This window comes from Drosophila subobscura, chromosome U (genome assembly GCF_008121235.1).
Source record: "Drosophila subobscura isolate 14011-0131.10 chromosome U, UCBerk_Dsub_1.0, whole genome shotgun sequence".
Lineage (NCBI taxonomy): Eukaryota > Metazoa > Arthropoda > Insecta > Diptera > Drosophilidae > Drosophila > Drosophila subobscura.
The window spans coordinates 5,961,166-5,984,656 of NC_048534.1; the positions used below are offsets into that span (position 1 = coordinate 5,961,166).

Genomic DNA, 23,491 nt, shown 5'->3' on the forward strand with positions numbered 1-23,491 from the left:
CACGCACTAATACTTGTAGCCGGGACTCCAGGCAGAGGCCTGGGACTCCAAGGCGCACATTTTGCGGTGACGTTTTGCTTCTTCAAAGCTGGATATCTATTATACTATTTGGTTAGTGACTCTGACCGTTTAGGTCACTAGGTTAGTGACATGATTTAAGACTACGATATATTTACGCTTTGTTTTGAAAATAAAGGTATTTCGGTATATTTTCGAGGGTCTTTCGGTATATTTTATTGATAGTTCCGCAGTCACACGGTCACACTAGCACATGACGCTAAAATAGGCGGAAAAACTCGAAAAACTGGGAAAAAGACGCCCGGTGAAAAATCATTCAGAAAACTAATAGATTCAAATATATTTGTGTTAGAAAAAGCCACTAAGATGCCACGTACCAAGATACCAAAGAACTCAAAGCGCAACCGCGAGGTGGCCAATCGCGAGGAGAAGGTGCGCCTGTTCGAATTAAAGATGGATTCTCGCCTGATGAGCATCGACTCATTGGAGACCAAGTACATAGGCGATGTGGACAACAAGGTGAGGTCGCTGCAGTCGATTATTCAGACGGAGCTGCGCGACATGAAGATGTCCGACATCCTGCACTTGTTCGGTGAGCTGAGCCGCTTGGGTGACTTCAAGGCCAGCGATCAGACGCAGATGATTGCGTCTATGTCGGCGAGCTGCAACACGACGGGTGGAAACGGATTGGTTCCGCCCAGTTCCGGCAGCCGCAACGACGAAGGTAAGTTCTCAAAGACAATAATCCCCAATTTCAATGGCATTTTATTCTATCTGGTGCGCTGCTCTCTCTAACTTTACTTTGCTTTCTAACCTTGCATCACACACATTCATTTCATTGCACACACACGCACAATCATGCACCACAACACATCCTGTGCCGGTCACTGTAACTAGGTTACCTTACAGAGGACAGCAGCCTAGGAGCTAGCGGCAGCAGCGTTCTGGCCGTCTCCACAGCTTCCATGCTGCGCTCCGCCAAGGCCATGCGTACGCCTGGCCCCCTTCACTCGGCCAGGGCCCGTCGCGCCCGCCGCAGTCGCTCGGCTTGCGGGGAGCTGAGTATCATCCACTCAGCCAAGGCTGCCGCTGTCCCGAGCAGCAACAGCAATGCGAACCGTGTGTCTCGCAGCAAGATGCGCACTCCGATGGCCTCGCGGCCCAAGGCATTCAGTGCCGATCGCACTCCCCTCATGCTGCAGAAGAGTCGGACCTCGTCCCCCTCGACACCGCCAATGGCCTTCCTGCGCTACCCCAAGCCGGGCGAGGTGGCTCTCTCCAAATTCGGCAGTCCCATGGTGGCACAAGTGTAAGTATTGACATTGAACAAGTTCGAAACAAAATAGCTATGTTGAGCTTTTCCACAGAATGCCTGAAAAGTTTGCCAATGTGAACATACCCATTCGGAATGGCATCCTGAGTTTGCGGCCCAAGAAACTAGACGCTGGTGAAGTCGAGTCGAACCTGCTGGAGAACATAGACGAGCACACCCTGAATCAGATCAGAACACTGCACGCCAACTTGCAGTTGATTGTGAACAAGGCCAGCCAGGCGGGCTTCAAGTAGTGGCCCCATCCCAAATCATATCTAGATGTAATCAAAATCAAATATCATATATTTTAATATGTTTCGTTTAAGTTCAGTTCGCAAATTATGCACTACTTATTAGTTATTGCTTATTTTACACATTTTCCCATCCATAATATTCTGTAATCCATATTGAGATCAATACAAGTTCAAATTTATGTTCATCGAAGTAGCCCGGGATTTGTTGTATTCGTTTGAGTAAGTTTAGCAGGTAAACTTATTTCATAAGTCAATCGAACGTAGAGTAAGATGCCTCGCACCCGAGTTATGTCACGCCGTGAGGTGCAGCGCAAGAAAATCGAACAAGAGGAGAAGGTGCGCCTGGCTCAAATGAGGGCCGAAGCCGCTCTGGAGAAGGTAGATGAGTTTGAGAAGAGAGCCAAACATCAAGTGGACATGCAAATAAAGCTAATCCACGCCCGGACTGACAAGCACTTGCTGGAGATGAAATGGTCTGAGTTTGTAAATCTGAATCCTAAACATTTCAAGGACTACAAGTGGAAGGGTGAGTGAATGCAAATAATTGATGGTAATACCTTAGCCTTACACTTATGCTCTGCAGTTCCCGAGCTACCAGTCAGTCGAGTACGCAGCAACTCTATCAGCAGCGATCGCGGACGTTGCCGCACTCCTCAGCTCTCGCAGCTGCCGCGACCAATCGTACATTCCTTGGACAGAGAACATTTGAAGACTTTAGCAACCCCCCAGAAAGCTCCATCCATGTCGTTCGAACGTTGGCCGCGGGCCGGTGAGTTAGTGCTCTCCTGCGGCGGCAGCCCTCTGGCTGTCCAGACTCCACAGCAGAACTGTGCCGACGTGCACATACCCACCAAGAAGGGCGTGATCACAGTGAAGCCATTCAAAATCGAACGTGTGACCCGGGATGTGCTAATGCAACTCGACGCGAATACACTCAACCAAGTGAAGACTTTAAAGGCCAATCTGGGAGTCATTGTGAACATGGCCACTAAAATGGGCAAGATGTAGGATGCAGGACGTAGGATGTATGGATATCGGAATTAAAAATAACAGGTACAGCTACATTGTACGCTTATTTCGTTAATATTTTATTTAGTCTTTTTCATTTTCTCAATTTCAATGGTTTTTGTTCAGTTGTTAAACATTAAGTGAACGTGTGTCTCTGTTGTTCTTGTTGCCGTTTGTTTGTTTTTTTGTTGCTGTTTTCTTGCTTGGGTTGTATAATTAATTAATAAATTTAATTATTTTTATTTAATATACAATATATATGTATATATATATCGATTGTTAAATACAAACAGCTTACAGAAGTTTCGTTTCGTCTCGACTAATTTTAATATGTAATTGTTTAAACATTTTGCTATTGTGTTGCATGTGTGTATCCGTGTGTGTCCGCGAGTGTGAATATTCCTTCGTACTTGTGTATGTATTTTCTTGAATTAAATCAATTTATTTGTATTATTTTAAATGTAAGTTCAATTGAAACTTCCCTTGGGGTTTCCTTGTCTCTTCCTTTTCCATGAATTGTGTGGATTCTAAAGATGTCTGTTCTTATACGAAAATTACATTTACACATATACAATGTTAAATTTAAAATTATCATTAATTATTTAATTAGTGTGTGTTTGGTGTGGAATTTAGCAAATACTCGTTATTTTCTTACTCCTTTTCCTTTGCTTCCCACTTGTACATACATAAGTGGAAAATTCATATAATATCCAAGTTGTCGGGAGTTAAAGGGGTGTATCATATACATACACACTTACTTAGTTATAAATTACATAGAAATACAATACATAGCAAAAAGGTACATATATAGAGACTTAAAATATATTTTGTTTTGTTTTCATTACCATTACTGAATTATACCATACAATTTGTGGAGACAAAGACAAACATATAAACAGTGATAGGGACAGTGAAAGAACAGGTGACGGTTGACAACAACATAACACTTAGTTTTTCTCATTTTGTAACATTTATTATGGGTTCTCGTATGCGGAGTAAATTTTCTGTATGAATGGGCTTTCATTTTAAAAATATTTGAAGATTATAATACATTCAAGGTAGGTCGATCTACAGTCGCGCCAGTCTATTAAACGCGTAGAACTAAGTATACAAATATCTTAAAATAATCCATTTTCATCTCGTTTTCTTTACAGTCTACGCTCTGGATCTCGGATCTGAACATCGGACACCCCTATAAAGAATAAAAAAAATACCCAACAAAGATGTACATATGTGTATAGAATGAGCGGATAGTCCATATTCCTAAATATTACATAATCTCCAATAGTTAAAGAATAGAGAATTCATATGTGACAATTTGAACTGAAGTTTGCTTGTATCTTCCCACGAGCCATGCTTAATCAAACCCTTATCCGCCTTCTAACCTAATAAATAATCAGTTTCGATCCTACAGGCGTTCCCGGAACGCATCTAACTACTCTACGCCAGCTTCCACCAACCTTACTAGAAACATATTTTTTCACTTTTCTCGGGTTCATCGTATGCCTATTTCGTCGTACGCGTTTCGGTCTTTCAACTCTTGTTTCCTTTTTTTTTAACACAGCCAATCAACAATGCCTTCCGCTCCTCCTTTTCAATCTCCCATTTTTTTTCAATCAATTTTTTCCTGTACAGAAAAACGAATAAATTATATAAACACCCAATGAATTTCTGCGATCCTACGTGTGGGATTCTGTAACATTTTGTAATGTTTTCTAGGTTTTATTGCTCTCGGTTCTGTTATGTTACGTTATGGTCATGCTGCGTTCGTACAAATTTCTAACCTTTTTATACAAAATTGTGCTATTTTTGCTATTTTGTTTACAACTATTTTTGTAGGCTGTTGCTTTAGAATTTGTTATAACTTGTTAAATGCTAGTTAATATATTTCTTTTGTATTTCGTTATCCTTATGTTTGGGCACTACTCATTGCGGTTCAGGGCATCTTTGTATTTCGTAAATAGTATTTTATTTGTAATATTAAGTTTTTAACAAATCTTTGTAGGCATTATGCACGGGTACAGGGCGTTGCATTATTTGTTTTGTATCTCTTCTTTCGGTTATAATTCTCTTTCATCAGTGTGTGCTTTTGGTACAAATTTTATGGTACTAGGTTGCATAGAAATTAAATAAATTCATAAGTAAGTATGACTGTACAATACAAATTAGAAAGTTGTACGCTACAGTCTCGATTTTAAGATAACCGCTACGCAGACTTAAGTCTGTTGTGGAAAAATCAAAGGTGCCGAGGTGCAAAGTTTAGAACATTTCGCTTTGGTCGCAGACGATCAGGGGAACCCAGAAGTCGATAAAAAGGCAACATCCTTATTGTACATGATGCCAAACTAGCTATGAGCCATCAAGGATACTCTCCCGCTCACGAGTAAGTTCGGCAAGTCTGATCGGCTGAGAAATAACATTGAACTGTATTAAAAGCTAGTCAGACATGTTAAAAAACCATGGCATACTGACCATGGCTGGTCTATTTGTATCTCTTTTCTACAAAATTGCAAAAACAAATCCAAATCCAAATCCTTCGAATGTCACTTTTTTCGGATGCCAATGGAATGGCAGGACCTTTCAGGTTACGAAAAGACATCCCAGATGCTTTAGCAGGTTTGTTAGGATCCTGTCCAGTGGCTACACTTTTCACACGATTGAAATTGCTGAAAACTGATCGAAATTGCTGAAAACTTATCGAAGGTGCTGGAAATTGATCGAAATTGCTGAATATATTTAAAAATTGCTGAAAACTTATCGCAATTGCTGAAAGTTTATCAAGATTGCTGAAAATTGTATAGATATTACTGATCAAAACGGTTAAAAAAATATCTAATTGGATCGAAATGGCTAAAAAATGATTAGAACTGCTGAAAAATATTCGAAATTGTCAAAAATTAATAAAAAATTATCTTAACAGATCAAAATAATGAAAGCTGATCGAAATTTATCAACAAATTTATTGTTGCATATATACAGTACAACAGTCTTTTTATACCCGGTACTTGAAGAGTAAATAGGGTATATTGTATTTGTGGGAATAACGGTTGAATGTAACGCACAGAAGGAAACGTTTCCGACCCCATAAAGTATGTATATTCTTGATCAGCATCAATAGACGAGTCGATAGAGCCATGTCTGTCTGTCCGTCCGTCTTGTTGAGCGCCTGGATCTCAGAGACTATAAAAGCTAGAGCCACCAAATTTTGCATCCAGACTTCTATATGCTCACACTGTTACAAGTGTATTTCAAAAATAAGCCCGCCCCCGCAAAAGGGCGAAAACCTCCCAAATCTACAACTTTGAAGATAAAAGAAAACTAAAAACGCCATTCCGTAGGGAATGACCATATCTATCGGATCACCTTAATTGGGATCCGATTGGAGCATTATTATAGCCACAATGAAGTTAATTAGCAGTGGCCAAACGCACACCGTCCCGCAGCTTATATTTGTTTTTTGCACATTCTCTCATTCACACTCTGCTTCGCTCAGTGTGTTGCGTCTGCACCTGCCGTTCCTCTGCCTCAGCCGTGGCTAAACCCACCCCGTCCCGCAGCTTATATTTGTTTTTTGAACATTCTCTCATTCACACTCTGCTTCGCGCAGTGCCGCGTCGCTGCCTCTGCCGCGAGTCTGCAGTGTTGGTCTAGGGAAGGGGAGCGAGCTAAAGGAGCGTGTTGGTGTGAGAAGTGTTGTAGATGTAGATGACAGATGCAGATAAAATGTTAAATTTCACAAAACACCGCTAAGGTGCAGATGTAGTACTGAGTGCCGGGTTTTTTGCACTTTGCAGTTATGGAAAGTAGGTTGTCTCCTATCTGAGAGAAGTGTCCTTACTCTCACAGTTTTGGCTACATTCTAAAAATTATTGATCTATTTTGAAGAATTTAATCAACTCCGAGAAATTTTCAACAATTTTTATAAATTTTGAACCGTTTTAATCAATTTGAAATGCACAGCTTTTCGATACAATTTCAACAGTTTCGATAAGTTTCGATATATATGCCAAGACTATTTCAATCAGTTTTCGGGTCTACGATTAGTGAATATCAATATCACTTAAACCTTAAGTGAACTTTAAATGTAAATTGATAGTCTCGATCCTAACGCTGTTGGTCCTTCTAGAAAAATATACTGGGTTTTTCCTTTACGCTCTTTCACCATTACGTATACAGGATAACTTCCCCAGTCCAGCCTGAAACCCCCAAAAATATGCCAAAGGATAATTAAGAAGCTGAGAAAAGCGGATACAAATACGAGACTTTTGCTAAAAAACGTACAAACAATTCGCGTCGAATGTTGCCCATGTACAAATAATTTGGAGGAACTTAATAGCTCACAACTGCTTTGTAGATTCATGAATTTTATAGAACTTACTTGCACTTACATACATATGTAAGTAGGTATTCGTATCTTTAAAAAAAAAGAATTTCGCTTTTCATTTGCTTAAATATTTCTTGTTAGTTGGAGTTTGATAGCGCTTAGATGGTCTAAAGGGTTATTTCTGTTCCATATTTCATTGCGAAGTTTATATCGTTTTGTAAATATTCTGTATTGATTTTTTTTTGCAAATATATACGAAATATTTAATTATACTTTGCTAGGCTTATAAATTAATTAATTTCATTAAATGCTTAAATTCATTAATGCACTTTATATGTACTTTTCGTGTTGCTGTGTGAAATTTTCTATACTCTTATCCCATATAAATATATATTTATGTATATGCTGGTATATGTGAATAACTTGCTTTAAAACTATACATATTTAGGTGTATATATATATAATATATAATGCTAAATGCAGTATACTTGTGTATATTTTGTTGTTTTACTTTTAGTTTTTTTCTATCCTGGTTTGAGGTTTTGTCAGTATCAAAAACTAAGGGAGAGCTGAAGAGAAGGCCAAAAATTTGCCCTAAATTGATTACCATTTTTGCCTTTCGGTTTTTAATTTAATTTCATTAAACGTAGCCTCTTAAATGTAGTCGAACCGAACCCAATCCTATGTTTTTAAGTTATCTATTTACGAGTGACGAATGAAATTTAGCTAGCAGCTTCTAAAAACTAAACCCTTAACTAGTGAATATTTTAATCTGAACTGGTTGCAATCTATGTACAATTCATGTTAGTTATATACTATTGAATTACTGATTTACTTGGTTATGCTCAATTCTCTTATACACTTTTAATTATTATACGTTTTTTGAACTTAACGAGAGGTATTTCTATTTTCCCAAGTGTTAATATCGCCTTTTGTCCCTATACATATATCGTATCGTATCGACTCGTATGTGTTTTTTTCGTGTTGTTTGTCGTTGTTTTTGGGCACTTCTTTTCAGTATTATAATTTGCCAAAACAAGCTAGAAACAGAGGGAAAGAAATGAATTTAAACCGAGAAAATACAAACCTGTTGTAAATATATGATTACTTATCCATATGTGAATTTTTATTTAGGGCTTTGCAGTTTAAACAGTAATTTAATAAAAATATAAACTAAATTTATATCAATAATATTTGTATAGCATTTCTTTCGTTTCTTCTTAATTTAAATAATATTTATAACGATTGAACCCAACTTAATAGACTTAAAAAATTCAAACAAAATCAAAATCAATAAAAAATTACAAATAGAAAACGTGAAGCTTTTTTGAAATTGTGTCTCATATCCATACATAGTTGTATTACATATTACATATAGATATATATACATACATATACATATATGCATATTTATGTGTATGGTATAATGTGTATGCAAACTTATATAAAAATGGTTAAAATTATATATAAGTTTAAACAAAACCTGTAAAATAGCCTTCACATGAAATTGCATCGCCGACTTGCTTTGCGCGCTTTGCTTTCTCGCTTTGATATAAAAGTATTTAAGAATAATTACAATTAAAATTTTAAACGAGCATTAACTAAACTACGAATTAAAAGTTAAGACGGCGCAACCTAGCAAAATGATACAAATATTGTGAAATATATACAGATAGAGGGACTTTGTTTTTATTTTCTTAGTCGCAGCGAAATCCATTATCGAGAGTAAATCAAAAGGAGCTCTTTTTGAAGATGTTTAAAAAAGTTAAACATAAAGCAAAGCATGGGCATAGGCATGCAACAAATTATCAACATATAGTAGATATATAAAAATTAACAAATTATCACACTGAAAAAAATTCAACACTAATTTTAAATATACAAATTCCATACGTACGTATACGTATGCGTATGCGTGTGTGTGTTTTTGTGTGCCATATGTTTGTGGTGTATGGTTTATGGTTATGGTATATGTGTTCTCCAATCAAATTGTATACATTCTGTTATCGCTTGTCGTTAGAGTCTAGAGCCTAGCAAACGCCTCTCCACGCATGTTACACCATTTCATAAAATATTTTTTAAATATACATATATCAATTTAACAACATCTCGGAACGCTCTCCACGCTTTCATTATTATTTATGCTGCTGCTTGGTTTTCTTTTTCTTTATCGCTCTTTTGTATATATTTATGTATATAATAGCTTTAGCTTAGACCTAAGCTGTATTATTAAACGTAATAAATATCTTGCATCAACTCTTTTTGTGTGTTCCTTTGCAGCTTTTCCGTTTCTGTTTTTGACATTTTGAAAATATTGAACTATAGCGTGTCTGGTATTTAAAGTTTTTGCAATTTCTTTCAGACGAAGTTCCCATTTTGCATTTTGCTTTACAATTAATATTTGCTAGTATTTTAAAATAAATATATTTATGTATATATTTTTTAAATAGTGCTGCTAATTATTTTAAATTAGATTTACATGCTGCGTCCTCTTCTTCTATCGTTCTTTTGTTTTTCGCTAACGTGTCGGGTTATTTAGAGCCATAAATGCGTGCGCCAGAGAAGTTGTTTTGTAGTTTTTGATCCTTGGGTCGTGCCTTGGGCACTTTAGGGTCACCTCGTGGCACTGCTGGTAAAAAAGTCCGCTGTGGATTCCACCGAAGTTATAAAATATATCCACATTATAAAGCTATGATTCACTTACACGTCTCGAAGCTGAAGCCCAGCGTTTGATCCGGCGGCGTATTGAGCATAGAGTTGCTGACATTACTGCCCGTGGGCGTGACATTGCCCATGGCATTTGTACTATTGGGGCCACCGACAATGCCGCCTCCGCCGCCGCCAATCACTGGTCCCTGCTGCAGCGGACTCTGTGGCGTCTGGCCGCGCTGTGCCACGACTCCGGGCCCGCCGGCGCCTCCAGTGGCCGCCGCAGCCGCCTGCTGCCTCACACTGACCACCGCACGAAGCTCTTGCTTGACGAAATCGGAATTGGCATTGCCTCCAGCTCCAGCGGGACCGCCTCCACCGTTTCCAGCTGAAAAAATCAAAAGGTAAGCACTAAGTGACCATGGAATCTGCAGTCTTGCATCGGTGGTGTGCCCACAACATACGAGTTAAACTAAGTTTAGTCACACTTTTTGCTTGATCTTTTCTAGACATGAACATAAATTAAACATAAATAAATACACAAACAGACAACAGAATACAACATGGAACATAAAAGTGGTGGGGAGGAGCGCACACATAAGACTGGAGGGAGGGAGGTAGGTGGATGGATACAAGGCGGTTTGGTGAGGGAAATACATAAGTTCCTACAGCAACAACCAATGGAAATTCTTCTTAAATATTCAATTTACAGGAGGGTGAAATCCTCTCATCAGATTACACTCTTTCGGGTTAATAGCAGGTACACCAATTGCTTGTCGATGGGCAGGAGAAGGGTGTTTTGCCTAGGACTCTATATTCTCTAGATATTATATACAGTACAGATATGCAAATAGATCTCGTTTGATCTTGTCTTGCGGAATGGGGCTTGGGTTGGGTTGGTTATATACAATGATGGATCGATCATACAGTTGTTATACACGACAGAGAGGTTTATATTACACGCAAATGTATGGGTTAAAGTTGGATTGATTGGATAACAGATTACAAATGTGTTTCAGTTTGGTTTCTTGGGTTTGTATGTACAAAATTGTGTCGAACGGTTTGTTGGCGGTTCCCAAATGGCAATGGATCGATCATACAGCTATACGATATATATATACTCTGTCCAAAATATACACACACATATACATATAGAGGCATGGTGATTGTACAGCGAAATGGAGTATCGATTGAGTGTGAGAGATTTGAGAGAGAGAGAGAGCACACGGGCTTACCGGTCTGCGCTCGACCATAGAAATCATTCGCCTGCTGCGGCTGCGGCTGTTGGGCCTGCCCATAGCTGGCCATTGCGGCGGCATAGTTGACATTGCCGCCACCTCCGCCAAGGCCAATGATGCCATTGCCTCCGCCACTGCCCATTCCGCTCACGCCCATCAATGCCGGATGAGGATGTGGATGCGGCGACATGCTCGGGCAGTTCAAGAGCGGCAACTGCTGTTGCTGCTGTTGGTGTTGCTGCTGCTGCTGGTGTTGCTGTTGTTGCTGGGAAGGATTACCGCCAGCCGCATTGTCTGTGTGGTGGCTGTGACTGTGGCTGCTGTTGTTTGCGGCCGTGCCCGGAGAGGAGCCGAAGCGTGGCGAGCCTGTTTTGGTTAAGCGGTGGTTTGTTTTGGCTTTTAATTTAAATCTAATCGAGATTAAAGTGTTTGTTTGTGTGTGTGTTGGTGTGTGTGTGTGTATGTTTGTGTGTGTGTGTGTGTGTGTGTGTGTGTGTGTGTGTGTGAAGCTGTCTAAGTATGTGTGGATGTTTAGTATATGGATTAAGGGGGCCTAATTGAACGATAAATGAACAACTCTCCCGAGCTACTCCACAGAGTTATTTTCTTCTAAATTTCATTGAGAATCGGAAAACGGAAATCGCAAATCGGTAATCGTTTCTCAACTAGTTCTCTTTCAGTTTCTAATATAATCTAATCTCTAATCTGTGGTCTTCGTCTACTTTCATCTGCTCTGATCTGATCCTCGGCTGGGTCTGCTCTTCCATCTGAAGATAACTTACCTGGCAGATGCTGCGTGGCCTGTGGTACGCTTCCCTGGCGTTGGAGTCGCTGCAACTGCTGCTGCTGGAACACATTAACATTTCCGCCATACGGAGACTGGGGGCCACCGAAACCACCGACACCAGGTCCACCGCTGCCATCGGGAGTTGTCGCACCTCCCTGGACACCACTCTGGCCCTGGAACGAGTTCTGACGCTGCAGGGCCACCGCCGCGGCATTGCCCACGGGCCCGACCTGGGCGCCCGGAGAGTTGAGGCCTCGTCTCTGGTTCTGTTGGTATTGACGCGCATTATACGGACTGACGCCCTGCATCAGCGTCATGGAATGGCATTAGATGTTGCCCCTTTCATCGGTAATCGGGTCTCAGGACTTACCTGCAACTGCGCTATGAGCATGGGATTGTGCTGCTGCAGCGTTCGCCCCGCATTTCCAGAGGGTAACGGCCCTCCCGGTCCTCCACCTCCGCCACCAGCGCTGGTCCACTGCTGCGGACTGTTTTGCATGCCCGGCGACTGTAGTCCCGAATTGGAACCAAAGGGCGTGTTCGATCGTCCCCCGTCGCCAACCTGCTGCTGTTGCTGTTGTTGCTGTTGCTGCTGCTGCTGGTAGGCCAACTGTTGCACCTGGGCGTTGTTCTGTTGCTGTTGCTGCTGTTGGTTGAGCTGTTGCTGCTGCTGCGGCGACAAACGCTGGCCCGGCTGTGGGAACTGCGGCGCATAGCCTAAAGGAATAGGATAGACAGAATATTTGAGCAAACATTTCAGAGAGAGTTCAGAGCTGTCCATTGCTGTACCTTGATTCGGCTGCGGACTGTAGGGTGTACTCCGTCCGGGACTCAATTGCTGCTGCATCAGTGCCTGGGCATAGCCCGGACTGAGTTGAGCGTCCGCCGGCAGATTGGTGCGCGAGAGGGAGACATTGGGCGCCACCGTGGTGTTCAGCAGCGAGCCAATGTTGTTGAGGCCCGCATTGATGCCAGCTGGAAGGTGCAGAAACAGAATGTTATTCAGTGATTCTATAGAGAAGTAATCCCGAATACTCACTGGCATTCTCGGGGACCAGCAGCTGTTGCTTCTGCTGCTGTTGCAGGAGACGCTCCTTCTGCTGGGCCGCCAGCTGTTGCTGCTGTCGCATGTTGCGGAGCTGCTGCTGGGCGGGTAGCACAGCACCGCCGGGCGTGGCCACGGCATTCATGGGGCCGCGACCACGGGCAGGATACATGGGTGGCGGTCGCTGGAAGACCTGGTTGTGCATTGTTCCCTGCATTGTCCGCTGCATTATGTGCTGCTGCTGTTGCTGCTGCTGGCTCTGCTGTTGCTGCTGTTGCTGGAGGCTAAGCATGCCCGGATAGGCGGGCGGCTGCTGGAGGTGCTGCTGGCGAAGCTGCTGCTGCTGTTGCTGCTGCTGCTGGGCCGCCAATTGGAGGGCCAGTATCTGCTGCTGCTGTTGTTGCTGCTGCTGCACCGCCTGCTGCTGCTGCTGGCTCATGAGGCTCAAGTGCTGGTTCAGGTCGTTGCCAAAGGTGGCCGACTCCACGTCGAGCATCAGCGACTTTTGGATATCGCTGATGGCGGAGGGCATCACAATGGGTGTGTCTTCCGCGTAGTAATCCACGACGCTGTCCAGCAGCTTGGACAACTCCGTGTCGCCGTCGCCCGGAATGGCCGCCGCTGCCGCTGCAGCCGCCGCAGCTGCCGAGGTCGAGGCCGCTGTGGTAATTGAGGTAGATGCTGAGGTCGCCAGTTGTTGCAGCTGCTGCTGCTGCTGGAAGGCTAGCTGCGGGGGCTGGTGCGGCTGCTGGCTGAGGTAGACATCGTTTGGCTGCGGCTGCTGCAGGGAAGGATTGCTGGCTGCCTGTTGTTGCTGTTGCTGCTGCTGCTGCTGCTGTTGTTGCTGCTGTTGCTGCTGTTGCTGCAGTTGTTGCTGCTGCTGCTGTTGCTGCTTGCGATTTCGATTGGCTGCCGCTTTGGGTCCCGTACTGCCGGCGCTGATGAGGTTACCGGGGGCGGAGAGGGAGCTGCCCGAGGACATCGAGGAGCTGGTAATGTCCGGCAGCGTCTTCACCAGCGGCTGATCGGCATTGGGGGCTTTGGGTATCTTTGGCGGATTCTGCAGTAGCTTGGCGAGCATCTTGTTCTGGGTGTACAGCTTGCTGGGTTTGTCCTCGGATCGCTTCGCGGAGGACAATTCGTCGTCGGGCTCGTTGAGCGAGCGCTTGCGGCTCAGCGAGGGATCGCTCTGGATCTTCAGCATGGCCTTGAGATCCTCGTTGCTCATGTTCCCGCTGCCGCCAACTCGATGCATCGATCCATGGCCGGACCCATGGCCTCCGTCGTTGTTCTTCAGTTGCCGCATCAGTTCGCTCGGTCGGGCATTGTTCATGGCTCCCGACACTCCGCCCGATCCGCTGCCATCATCATCCTCTGTCTTCTCGTTAAGAAGCTGCCAACCAAAAGGGAACCATTAGAAGGGTGCCTCAAGGACTCTTAGACTCCACTCTCTACTCACCTTGAGCAGCATAGGGTTCTGTGAGTTGCCGGCCTTGTGCAGTAGCGTGGCCGTGGCGCTGGCACTCCGTCCCATCGGCCCCATGGGTCCAAACATGGGTCCCAGAGTTCCGCCTCCCGGCTGGCCGCCCATTTTGAAGCTGCCAGCAGGTCCACCGCTGAGCTTCTCTTCTTCGCTTCCCTCCTGCTTAAAGTACTGCAAAAGAAGCGAGGATTAATGGATGTTTCTTTGGGTTGAATAATTCGATCTGGCTCACCTTCTCCTCATCGCCCAGTCCTCCCAGTCCGCTGGCCATTGTCTTGGTCAACAGGTGCCGCAATCGTTCCGACGATTCCTGTTGCTGCTGTGGCGCTGTCTGCTGTTGTTGCTGCTGCTGCGCTTGTTGCTGCTGCTGTTGGGAGAGCAACAGCCCGCCCACACCATTCGGAAGGCCACCCAGCATCGCGTTGCTGTTGCTGCTGGGGCCCCCACCGCTGCTGCTGTTGTTGCTCGGCTGCTGCTGCTGCTGCTGGGGATCCTTCTCCGGCTTGGTGTCACCCGGCTCGAAGGAGTGGAAGTTGAAACCATAGTTGCCACCGCCGGCACTGGCGTTCGACTGCGGCGACGGAAGGCTGGCGGCAGAGTGCGAGGACAGCTGGTAGGGCGTGGCCGGGGAGGCGCAGACGGCCGGACTGAAACCGTGGCCGGAGGGCGGTCGCGGCGTGCTCACGGGCGTGGCGACGGAGGCACGCGAATTGGGACGCGAGTCCGTCCAGCCGCCGACGCCGCCGCTGGGATCGATGTCGAAGGAGGAATGTGCAATGTCGAATTCGAAGGTGTCGCTGCCGTAAAAGCTGTGCTCCCCAGGCGCCGGCGAGGCAGTGAACGCGTTGACCAGATTCGCCGCGGAGGAGCTGGACGCCGAGGAGGAGCGCTGCTGCTGATGCTGTTGCTGCTGCATCCCAACGCCGTTGAGGATGGCGCTGCTCATGAGCGGCCCACCCACATTGGTCGTCTGCGTGCTGTTCCCGTTCCCGTTCCCGTTCCCGTTGCCGTTCCCGTTGTTGTTGTGCTGTCCGCCTCCCACTAGGCCGCCCAGCAGGTGCGTGGGCAGCATGGCGGAGGTCGCAGACGAGGAGGTGGAGCTCGAGTTGTGCAGCCCGTCCATCGAGAGGTTGTTGAGCAGGGAGTTGGCCAACGATGGGCCCGGCGACATGGCGCACAGTTGGCTCATTCCACCGACCATGCCCACGCCGACGCCGACGCCGCCACCACTCGCTCCTCCAGGTGCCGCCACGGTGCTTGCTCCGGAGACAGTTCCCGAGGCAGACACCGCTCCCGTGTTGTTGCTGTTCATGTCGTTCTCCGAGTTGAGCAGCGTCTGCACTGACATAATGAAGTCACCCTCGCCGGGCGTCTGGTTGAGGAACAGTCTCGAGTTGGCCTTCACATGCACATAGATGTCGGGGGCGCCCAGGCGCAGGCGGAACGGACGCGAGACCCGGTTGGATATGTGTACAGAGCCGGAACCGGTGCCGGGACCACCGCTGGCGGGCGAGTGAGGGCTGGCCGAGTCCTGGATGTCACGCAGGTGCGACTTCAGCATGGAGAGGTCGTGCGGGTGGCACAGATCCTGCCACAGGCGACCCACCCACGTCTGCAGATGCTGCTTGAAGGGCTCCCGCAGGGCAGTGGGATCGAGGCTGAGTATTTTGCCATGGATGTCCAGCTTGAAGGTCATCTGCTCGATGGGCTGCTGCTGCACGTGCTGCTGCATGTTGATCTCCAGCGGCGATTCGTCCTCCGGCCGCGTGATCAGGCAAAGCACCGAGCTGCTGGCATCCGCATCATCTACAGAGAGATAATGGAGTGGGATTAAGGATGCATTCAATTGGATTTAATGTTTGCTTCCACTTACCCTTGACGGGGGCTGCTATCAGGACCACCTCCTCGTACTTGTCCTGCTGGCCAGACTGCCTCAGTGGCTTCTGCTCCATGCCCGCCTCGCAGTTGGACGACGTCTGGGTGGCCGTTCGCGTGTCCTTGACTAGCATGCGCACCTTGGTGGAGATACTCCGCTTGGACTTGCCCGCCTGAGCGTTACCCGAGCTGGAGTTGGACCCCGCCGACTGCTGCGACGCATTGCCGTTGTTCAGCTCGTCCAAATCGCCCCAGCCGCCACCTACGCTGGCCGCTGGGCCACTGCCTCCAGCTCCTCCTCCGCCACTACTGTACATGTTGTTGATGATCGGCTCTAGCTTGGCGTGATCGCCCGCGTAGAGGTACATGTAGAGGGGCTGGTGGTAGAGCTCCTGCTTCTCATAGCCGATCAGCTCGCGGATGTTCTGCGTGCAGGACTCAATGATGCCGTTGGCGTTCACCTGCAGCAGGACCCAGCCCACGCCGCTGATGTAGTGCTCGAGGGCCTCAAAGTAGGCGGAGATCTCCGGCACCTGGCCCAGAAGTAGCGATGGCTCCGATGGCAGAGGCAGTGGCAGCGGCGGCTCTGTCGAGGATACCTCTCCCTGTTGCACCGGATGGATCGAGCAATTGTCCGTGGCACAGCGACTGCAGCGGGGCGTTGAGGTTATTTGTTGTTTGCTATTGTTGTTGTTGTTACTATTGTTGTTATTATTGTTTGTGTTGTTGTTGTTGTTGCTTGTCGCCGTGGAGTTGTTGTTATTTGTTGAAGTTGAGGATATATCACGATTTTGGCCTTTGTCACAAATTTCACGATACTGCAAAAAGAAAGATGGGAAATGGTGGAGAAGATTGCGGTTAATAAAGAGTTTGCCAGCGATTAATAATCGTTCCATTGGTTTTGCTTATCGATAGGTTTTTATATTGTTTATTGTTTATTTGAATTTAAAATTGCATTAGAAAGAGTGAAGATAGTTGTTAATAAAGAGTTTAAAATCGTTTAATTGTCGATCGATTTTAAATCTTGTCTATTAATTATCGATAGGTTTTTATACTATTCAAATCTTTATTACGTTCCCATTTCTTGTTCTAATTTAAATTCAAAGTATCTACTTTATGATTTTTATGCAAATTCCTCACAAATTTCGCATCATTGTCGCGACGAGTCTTTAGCGCAATAAAAACTTCATTCACATCAGATCCGAGCCCACTTTATCAGAGACACTAAAACTGCAGTATTTTTGCAATGCGGAAGCCATTCCCTTCACGAATATTATGGCACATTTTGTCGTCGTAGTACACCCAACCAACATCATAATTCTGGCCGTTCTGATCCGATCTGCACCCATTGTGGTATTGACACAATGTAAGTGCAATAAACCTCTCGCTTTCTTTCTCTCACACACAGTCCCTGCTATTTGTATGCGTCTCTCTCTCTCTCTATGCGTATTTGTGTTTTTATTTTTATTCGGACACGCAAAATTTTTCGCGCCCGTTTGAGGAGAGTCCATTGACTTTTTTACAGAAAATAACGAAAACCGAAACCAAAACACATTCAACACTCGCATTATTCAAATATTATTGTTATTATTACTGGGCTTTCCTTTCCGCCGACTTTGCTGGATTTCCACGGCACTCCACCCCAACACCACCCACCGACCCAACAGTGGAGCAGAATGCCAAATTCCCTGGCACATTATTCAAGGTCAATCAACTTGCACTTTGCGTAGCCTGCGTTCTGGCACAAATGTCAATGGCATTTCACATTGTTTTGGTCTCTCGTTGTTTTTGGTAGGGGCTGGCAAAGGGGCTTATCAGTCAGAGCCAGGTCTGGAGAGCTGGAGACCTGGTCTATGACTCAATTTGGGCCAAAAATTACTCACTTTTTAGAGTGCCACAAATGAAATCACAGAACAGAGAACACAAAACACACAGAACAGAGAAACAGAGAAACCGCGTGGAACGTTCGTTCAGTCACAAAGTTGCCGAAATAATAAGCGCACATTTTTTGATGCAATTGTATTAAAAAAAAATACACAACATTTGGCTCGGGCCCTGGCTCTCGCTCTCACCTCCCTCTCTCACTCTCTCTCTGGGAGCAATAAAGCTTCTTGGCCAAGCTCTGTCAAACAAAAGGTGCGGCGGCAGTTCAGGTAATCAATTTAGAAATCAATCAACCTTTGTTGTTCCTCTTTTCACTGTCGATTATGGAATTGAAAACTCAAATCTCTATACTTATTACAATGAGAAGTGTAGGCCATGAGACTGCCTTACCTGGAAGGTAATCTGTCTTGCATATTGCGACTCTCTCTCTCTCTCTGTCTCTGCCTCTGCTCCAGCTTTTGTTTACCGGCTTGTGCCGCGCGAGAAGGTGAATGTGTGTGTGTGTGTGTGTGTCTGTTATCACATTGCCTTTGCAGTTTGCACCTTGTGCAGCGTGTGAGGAGGAGGTGGGCCAGTGGCCACAACGGGACAGGAGAAGGGTGTGGTGAGCGGGCGGAGCAGAAGTAGAAAGAACCGTGGAACGATGTAGAATCACAACTATGTGAAATTGCCATCCAAGGTGCGACGTCATCGTCTAAAAAGCATTTCAAAAGCAGTTCGTTGATCTTTCTGTCGAGTGGAACAGGGATAGCAACAATGTATGGCAATACGAGAACACGAGTCAGCTGAGAGAGAGCGAGCGTGCGAGCTTTTAATTTCTTTGGAAGGAAGCTTCTCTGTGCAACACAACCATCTGTGTGCGGTTTTTTGTGTGACCAGGAAAAGTTGCTCCCGGGGTGAAGGCACTCACTCACTCACTCCGACAAAATATCAGTCAAATGATAAAGTAAACAACAAAAGGAACAACACCGAAAGAGAGTACACGGCGCGTGCAATGGCGAAAATGTCTGAAACGTGTCTGGATTTTGCCTCTCTCTCTCCGCCGTCGCCTCTATCTCTCGGTCTGGTCTGGTTTGGTCTTGTGTTTTTTTTGGCGGGCTTTGGCCCATAGATTCTTCCAAAATTGATCGCATCAGGTAAGAGGTTAGATAAAGCGAAGCAGCAGCTGTGCTTTGAATTTTGGGCAAAACGAGAAAAACCGAGAAGCAGAGTGACAGAAAAGGGGGTTTGTCAGTGGAAACGGGTATAAAAAGAGCCCGAAGTTAAATATGACAAAAGGTAATGCAATATAATATCTTGTTTGTAATTTATATAGATTAAACAGATAAACAGAAACATCTTAATGATTGTTCTATGTATTTTATAATCCTTGACCCTCCTCTACATTTACCCATTTGTATGCCACATTTCCAATTCATTTCTTCCGATATTTCATGTAGCCATCTCTTTCACTCCCGCTATCTATAAAATTGCCGAAAATAGCCCCTCCTCAACACTCGCCTAGCGAGAAATGTGAAGTCATTCACGAATACCCTAGAAGTAAGCATCGCGTCACGTCGTTTCCAACGGGCGCCGTGGCTTAGTTGGTTAAAGCGCCTGTCTAGTAAACAGGAGATCATGAGTTCGAATCTCGTCGGGGCCTATTCGTTGTGATAATTTTTTTTTCTTTTTCTAATTTTAGTTGAATTATTATAATTTTTTTTCCTCTTCTGGATTATGGTTCCCAGCAATTTGATTAGCGTCCCGGATGATTTCACTTATTAGCGACAAAACCCCTGTCTAATGCCACATGCGGAACCCCTTAATTCAATTTATTTATTACTTATGGAACTCATGGACCTCATGTGCGCTGTGGTGTGTACTTTAATTGCATTTTATGGACCTAACTATGGCACGACTCTTGTTTAGTTTTCGCCCGTATGGATTACAAAATAAAATTATGTATATTTTGTATACTATGACGGTTTTGCCGCCGCCGCCGCGTTTCATTTAAAAACCCATTTGTTGGCATTGGCTTTGGTATTTTTTTTGGCTTTTATTGGTTGGATGTGTGGATGTTGGCTGTGCGGCAAAGCGTGGCGCTTGGCTCACAAAATAATTTACATAATAAAGTGCTTAGGCTACCTGAAACCAATAAAAGAAATACACCAACAATAACTTTGCCTAAAACAACATAAAGCCCGCTGGTTTACCCGGGTCGCCGGGGTTTTCAAACATAAATATAAATTTATGTAAATTAAATAAAAAAATATTAATTAAATTGTTCTGCGGCGGGTTAAATTACGTCAGTTCAGTCCGAGTCTTCTACTCTCTCTCTGTATGTTCAGTTGGGCCCTATCCCTGCTCCTATCCTATCCATTTTGCGAATTCTTTTAAGCTCTTTTCGGGCTGAGCTTTTAATTGCTTTTTAATTGGAACGAACGCGTTTTCGGCCCCCACAACGAAGAACACTGAATGGAAATTACATGGGGGAATTTGGAGACAGACCAGACCAGACCAGGCCAGGCTCTCTGTTGCTTCTGTTTGTGTTGTAACGGATCATTTGGTATTCCGCACAGGCCAGCACAAGCACAGGCGGTCGTCTGTCCCCAGTGTTATAACAACTTGTATTGCTGTTTCGTGTAGTTCAGCGAATTTGGCCTTATTAGATGCGTTTGATGAGGGGTCTCTCGTCTGTAATTGAGTGCCCCAGCCCCCCGATTTGGTTAGTTTCTCTCGACTTACCGTTCGAACCACTTGATTGAGTATAGCCGCCTTGTCCGGTTTCGTTGAGGTCATATCCCCACGCTTGTTCAGCGTTAGTATCTCCGACAACTGCTCGATGTAACCATTTTCCGCCTCGCGACGCCGCTTCTCATTGTTGCATTTGTTGATTTGTGATTGCGGCTGCATGAACGTAGAAATGCAACATTATTAATAATAGTATTTACATGCTTATAAAGAGAGTATTTATTCCATTTAGTTATTACTTATTATGTCTGCTCTACCTTAATCGTATTTCTAAATCTTTTCGCTCAGCTGCCTGATTATCTCTAGCAATGAAGCCGCAATAAATATATTTTCTTTATTCATTTTTGATAATCACACTGACTGTTTGATTTGATTCTTTGATTATGAATCGTTAAACCATGTGAAATGACTGCCATAATAAATAAATAATTGCTAAACAAATTGGTACCGTGATTGATCATTCGTTAATCCAAACCCTGGCATATTTGTATTTTCATTTTTACCATTAAGATATTCTAGAAAGGGACTTCCAAAAAAAAACTCACCAAATTAACCTTCGAATCCGTCTTGCGACGTATCTTCCGGCCTGACGTCGCGGCGTTGGCTGCGCTGCTGGCTGAGATCGGCGACGCCACCGCATTCATAATGGCAGCCGAGCGTTGCAGCACAGCTGCGATGTTGGCCGTGGCTGCGGCGGCGGCTGCCGCTGCCTTGTTGTGGAGAGAATGATGAGAGTTGTTGAGGTGCTGCTGCTGTTGCTGCTGGTGCTGCTGTTGGTAGAGCAGCGCCTGCTGCTGCTGCTGCTGTTGCAGCTGCTGTTGTTGCTGCTGCAGCTGCTGCTGCTGGAGCGAGAGTGAGGACGCTGTGGAGGCGCCTGCAACGCCCCCGGCACCAGCGCCGCCGCCTCCGCTGGCCGCCGTCGCGCGCTGCAGTGGGTGGGTGCCGGGCGCCAGGCCGTGGTGCAGGCCGCTCAGCAGGCTGCTGCCGCCCGCGGCCGCAGATAGAGTGACGGCTGCAGTGGCGGCGGCCGGCGAGGAGCGTGGCAGGTTGCACACGGAGATGTTGCTGCTGTTGTACTTGCCGCTGCCGCTGGCGTTCGCGTTGGCGTTGGCGTGAACGTTGGCGCTGCTGCCTCCGCTGCTGAGGTGGAGGCTACTGCTGCTGCTGCTGTTGCTGCTTGAGGTTGAAGTCGTGGGATTTGCTGTACCTGAGGCCCAATGATCTGGTAAGTCACTTGGGCTAAGCCTGCAAAGAACAGTAAATCGAATTTCAAATTAGTGGAAAGTTCTCCGAAAACATACGCGCAAAGAAAGGAAAGAGCTAAAGGTTCCGAGCTGCCTGCACGCGCTGCTGTACGACCGATGGATGGCCTTGGCTTTGGGGGCTTTCAGGGTTTTGTTGCTTAGCCGTTCGCTTATCAAAATGCAAAATGCCCATAGCCATGCTCCCCCCTCCACGATTTCATTCTCTTTTCTTTTGGGCTAATGTGCTGCCTCAATTACAGTTTATTGCCTAATTAATTTGCATTTGTGGAGCGTGAGAGACAGAGCGACAGAGCGGGGTCTCTTGTGGGTTTTTGTGGTGTGTGTCTTGGGGTGGAGGCAACGAGCTGCTGGGATTGGATTAATTGCGCATTAGGAAAGAAATTGTTCCACTGTGAAACTACCGAATATTACACGGTATTTTTATGTGGAATTTATGTGATTTTTTTTAAGTGTTCTTAGCATTTTTAAGGGTCCCCGTATTGTTTCTAGTATTTTCTGTTACTTTTGTAACTTGTAAAATATTATTAATATATTTATAATGTAGCTCTAATAAATTGTAGTAAATTCTCTTGTAATTTAACTTTACTTCTGCTAATGAATTTATTGAAAATTGTGTGATTTCTCTGCTATATTCTTTGGTTTAATTGGAGAAACATTCCGCAGATTCCCTGCTGGTACTTTTGAACCTTCTTCCAGCTAACAGTTTTAGAGCCAATCACGGTCATGTTTCCTGTGGTTTCCGTTGCCAATCTCAACTATCCCAGCAGCTTCCGAATTCCTTTCCCTCTCTCTGTTCGGGTAGTGCTGCTTTTGCTCTTTGGAATGTGACGTCTTCATTTTCTGGCAGTCACTTCAAAGGATGCTGACGCCTGGTATACGCATATGTCCATGTCTCCTTCACCGTTTTTCCCACTCAACCTCAATCATTTGTTAGCTGGGATTTGGGCAAACACTCTGCTGGGTTCGGTGGCATTCAGGATTCTGTGACCTGACCCCGCGTCGTGCCAGGGAGCGGTTACCACCGCAACGTTAGTCAAATTAATGTTGTCAGTTTTTGGGGGCAACATGCAGCCTCTCTCTCCTCGGAGAGGCGAATGCCAGAGACCGAGACCGGAACAGGTCCAGGCAGCACTTCAAGTGGCCATCATGGTCATTATTCTTGCATGCTTTCTCCCGCTCTTTCCCTCTTTCAGGGGGTCTGGTCTCCTTTCATGTCACATTACATTTTATTTGGTTGCTTGATTAATTGTTTGCTTTATTTGCTTAAAGTGTGGAATAAATTGTATTTGTAGGTTCTTCAAGAGCCACTCGAGCAACTTTGAATCTGAATGAGACACAAACGCTACCGAGACTCAGTCAACCAATTCGAGCGTGAAACAGAGTCAGTCCCAGATCCCGAGTTTCAGAGTTCTTTTAGTTGGAGTTGGAGTTGCAGCTCTGAGACCACCCGGTGTTACAACTTCTGCTTATTCCTTTTCTTTTTAATTACATTATATGCATAATGAACACCCTCTTTAACCCCTTACCCAGCTCTCTGGGGCTCTGAGAATGGCAGAGAAAAAAAATAATTACAGACAGAACTCTGGACATGGTCAGGAGATGTAATCAGCGTCGACGCT

At 45.2% G+C, this 23,491-nt stretch overlaps 3 protein-coding genes and 1 non-coding gene across 8 annotated transcripts in view; 3 read left to right on the top strand and 1 right to left on the bottom strand.

Moving 5' to 3' along the window:
- Positions 1–261: 261 nt before the first annotated feature.
- On the top strand, positions 262–1,774 carry LOC117902418 (borealin). Of its 2 annotated transcripts, none has more exons than XM_034813773.1 (3): positions 262–742; positions 928–1,327; positions 1,386–1,774. In XM_034813773.1, the coding sequence occupies exons 1-3, from the start codon at positions 385–387 to the stop codon at positions 1,582–1,584; spliced, it is 957 nt and encodes a 318-aa protein (XP_034669664.1). In that variant the 5' UTR covers positions 262–384; the 3' UTR covers positions 1,585–1,774. The 2 variants fall into 2 exon arrangements, with proteins under 2 accessions (XP_034669664.1, XP_034669663.1); XM_034813772.1 differs by having other exon boundaries at positions 263–742; positions 916–1,327.
- A 43-nt stretch (positions 1,775–1,817) lies between these two features.
- Positions 1,818–3,915, top strand: LOC117902419 (borealin). Its single transcript, XM_034813774.1, has 3 exons — positions 1,818–2,110; positions 2,168–2,637; positions 3,747–3,915. Exons 1-2 carry the CDS (start codon positions 1,855–1,857, stop codon positions 2,590–2,592), a joined length of 681 nt encoding a protein of 226 aa, XP_034669665.1. The 5' UTR covers positions 1,818–1,854; the 3' UTR covers positions 2,593–2,637; positions 3,747–3,915.
- Positions 3,916–9,491: 5,576 nt separating this feature from the next.
- The window catches only part of LOC117902417 (neurogenic protein mastermind), an 87,280-nt gene continuing 73,280 nt past the window's right edge, over positions 9,492–23,491 (bottom strand). Inside the window, exons 3-14 of one of the 4 annotated variants that reach the window (XM_034813769.1) lie at positions 21,153–21,852; positions 20,602–20,763; positions 15,992–16,811; positions 14,351–15,924; positions 14,095–14,289; positions 12,630–14,028; positions 12,380–12,565; positions 11,961–12,307; positions 11,586–11,856; positions 10,801–11,169; positions 9,621–9,953; positions 9,492–9,561 (exon numbers count right to left, since the gene is read on the bottom strand). In XM_034813769.1, coding sequence (XP_034669660.1) covers positions 9,530–9,561; positions 9,621–9,953; positions 10,801–11,169; positions 11,586–11,856; positions 11,961–12,307; positions 12,380–12,565; positions 12,630–14,028; positions 14,095–14,289; positions 14,351–15,924; positions 15,992–16,811; positions 20,602–20,763; positions 21,153–21,852 — 6,388 coding nt within the window. In that variant the 3' untranslated portion in view covers positions 9,492–9,529. Of the gene's footprint in view, positions 9,562–9,620; positions 9,954–10,800; positions 11,170–11,585; positions 11,893–11,960; positions 12,308–12,379; positions 12,566–12,629; positions 14,029–14,094; positions 14,290–14,350; positions 15,925–15,991; positions 16,812–20,601; positions 20,764–21,152; positions 21,853–23,491 lie in introns of all 4 variants that reach the window. The other 3 variants (XM_034813768.1, XM_034813770.1, XM_034813771.1) reach the window with 3 other exon arrangements.
- Positions 19,446–19,519, top strand: Trnat-agu. The gene has a single exon. It is a non-coding gene; the product is annotated as a tRNA-Thr (tRNA).

Coding starts and splice junctions, on each gene's coding strand:
- LOC117902418 (XM_034813772.1), top strand. CDS start 385: ATGCCACGTACCAAGATACCAAAGAACTCAAAGCGCAACCGCGAGGTG. Junction 743..915: donor CGGCAGCCGCAACGACGAAG/GTAAGTTCTCAA, acceptor CACTGTAACTAG/GTTACCTTACAGAGGACAGC. Junction 1,328..1,385: donor AGTCCCATGGTGGCACAAGT/GTAAGTATTGAC, acceptor GCTTTTCCACAG/AATGCCTGAAAAGTTTGCCA.
- LOC117902419 (XM_034813774.1), top strand. CDS start 1,855: ATGCCTCGCACCCGAGTTATGTCACGCCGTGAGGTGCAGCGCAAGAAA. Junction 2,111..2,167: donor CAAGGACTACAAGTGGAAGG/GTGAGTGAATGC, acceptor TATGCTCTGCAG/TTCCCGAGCTACCAGTCAGT.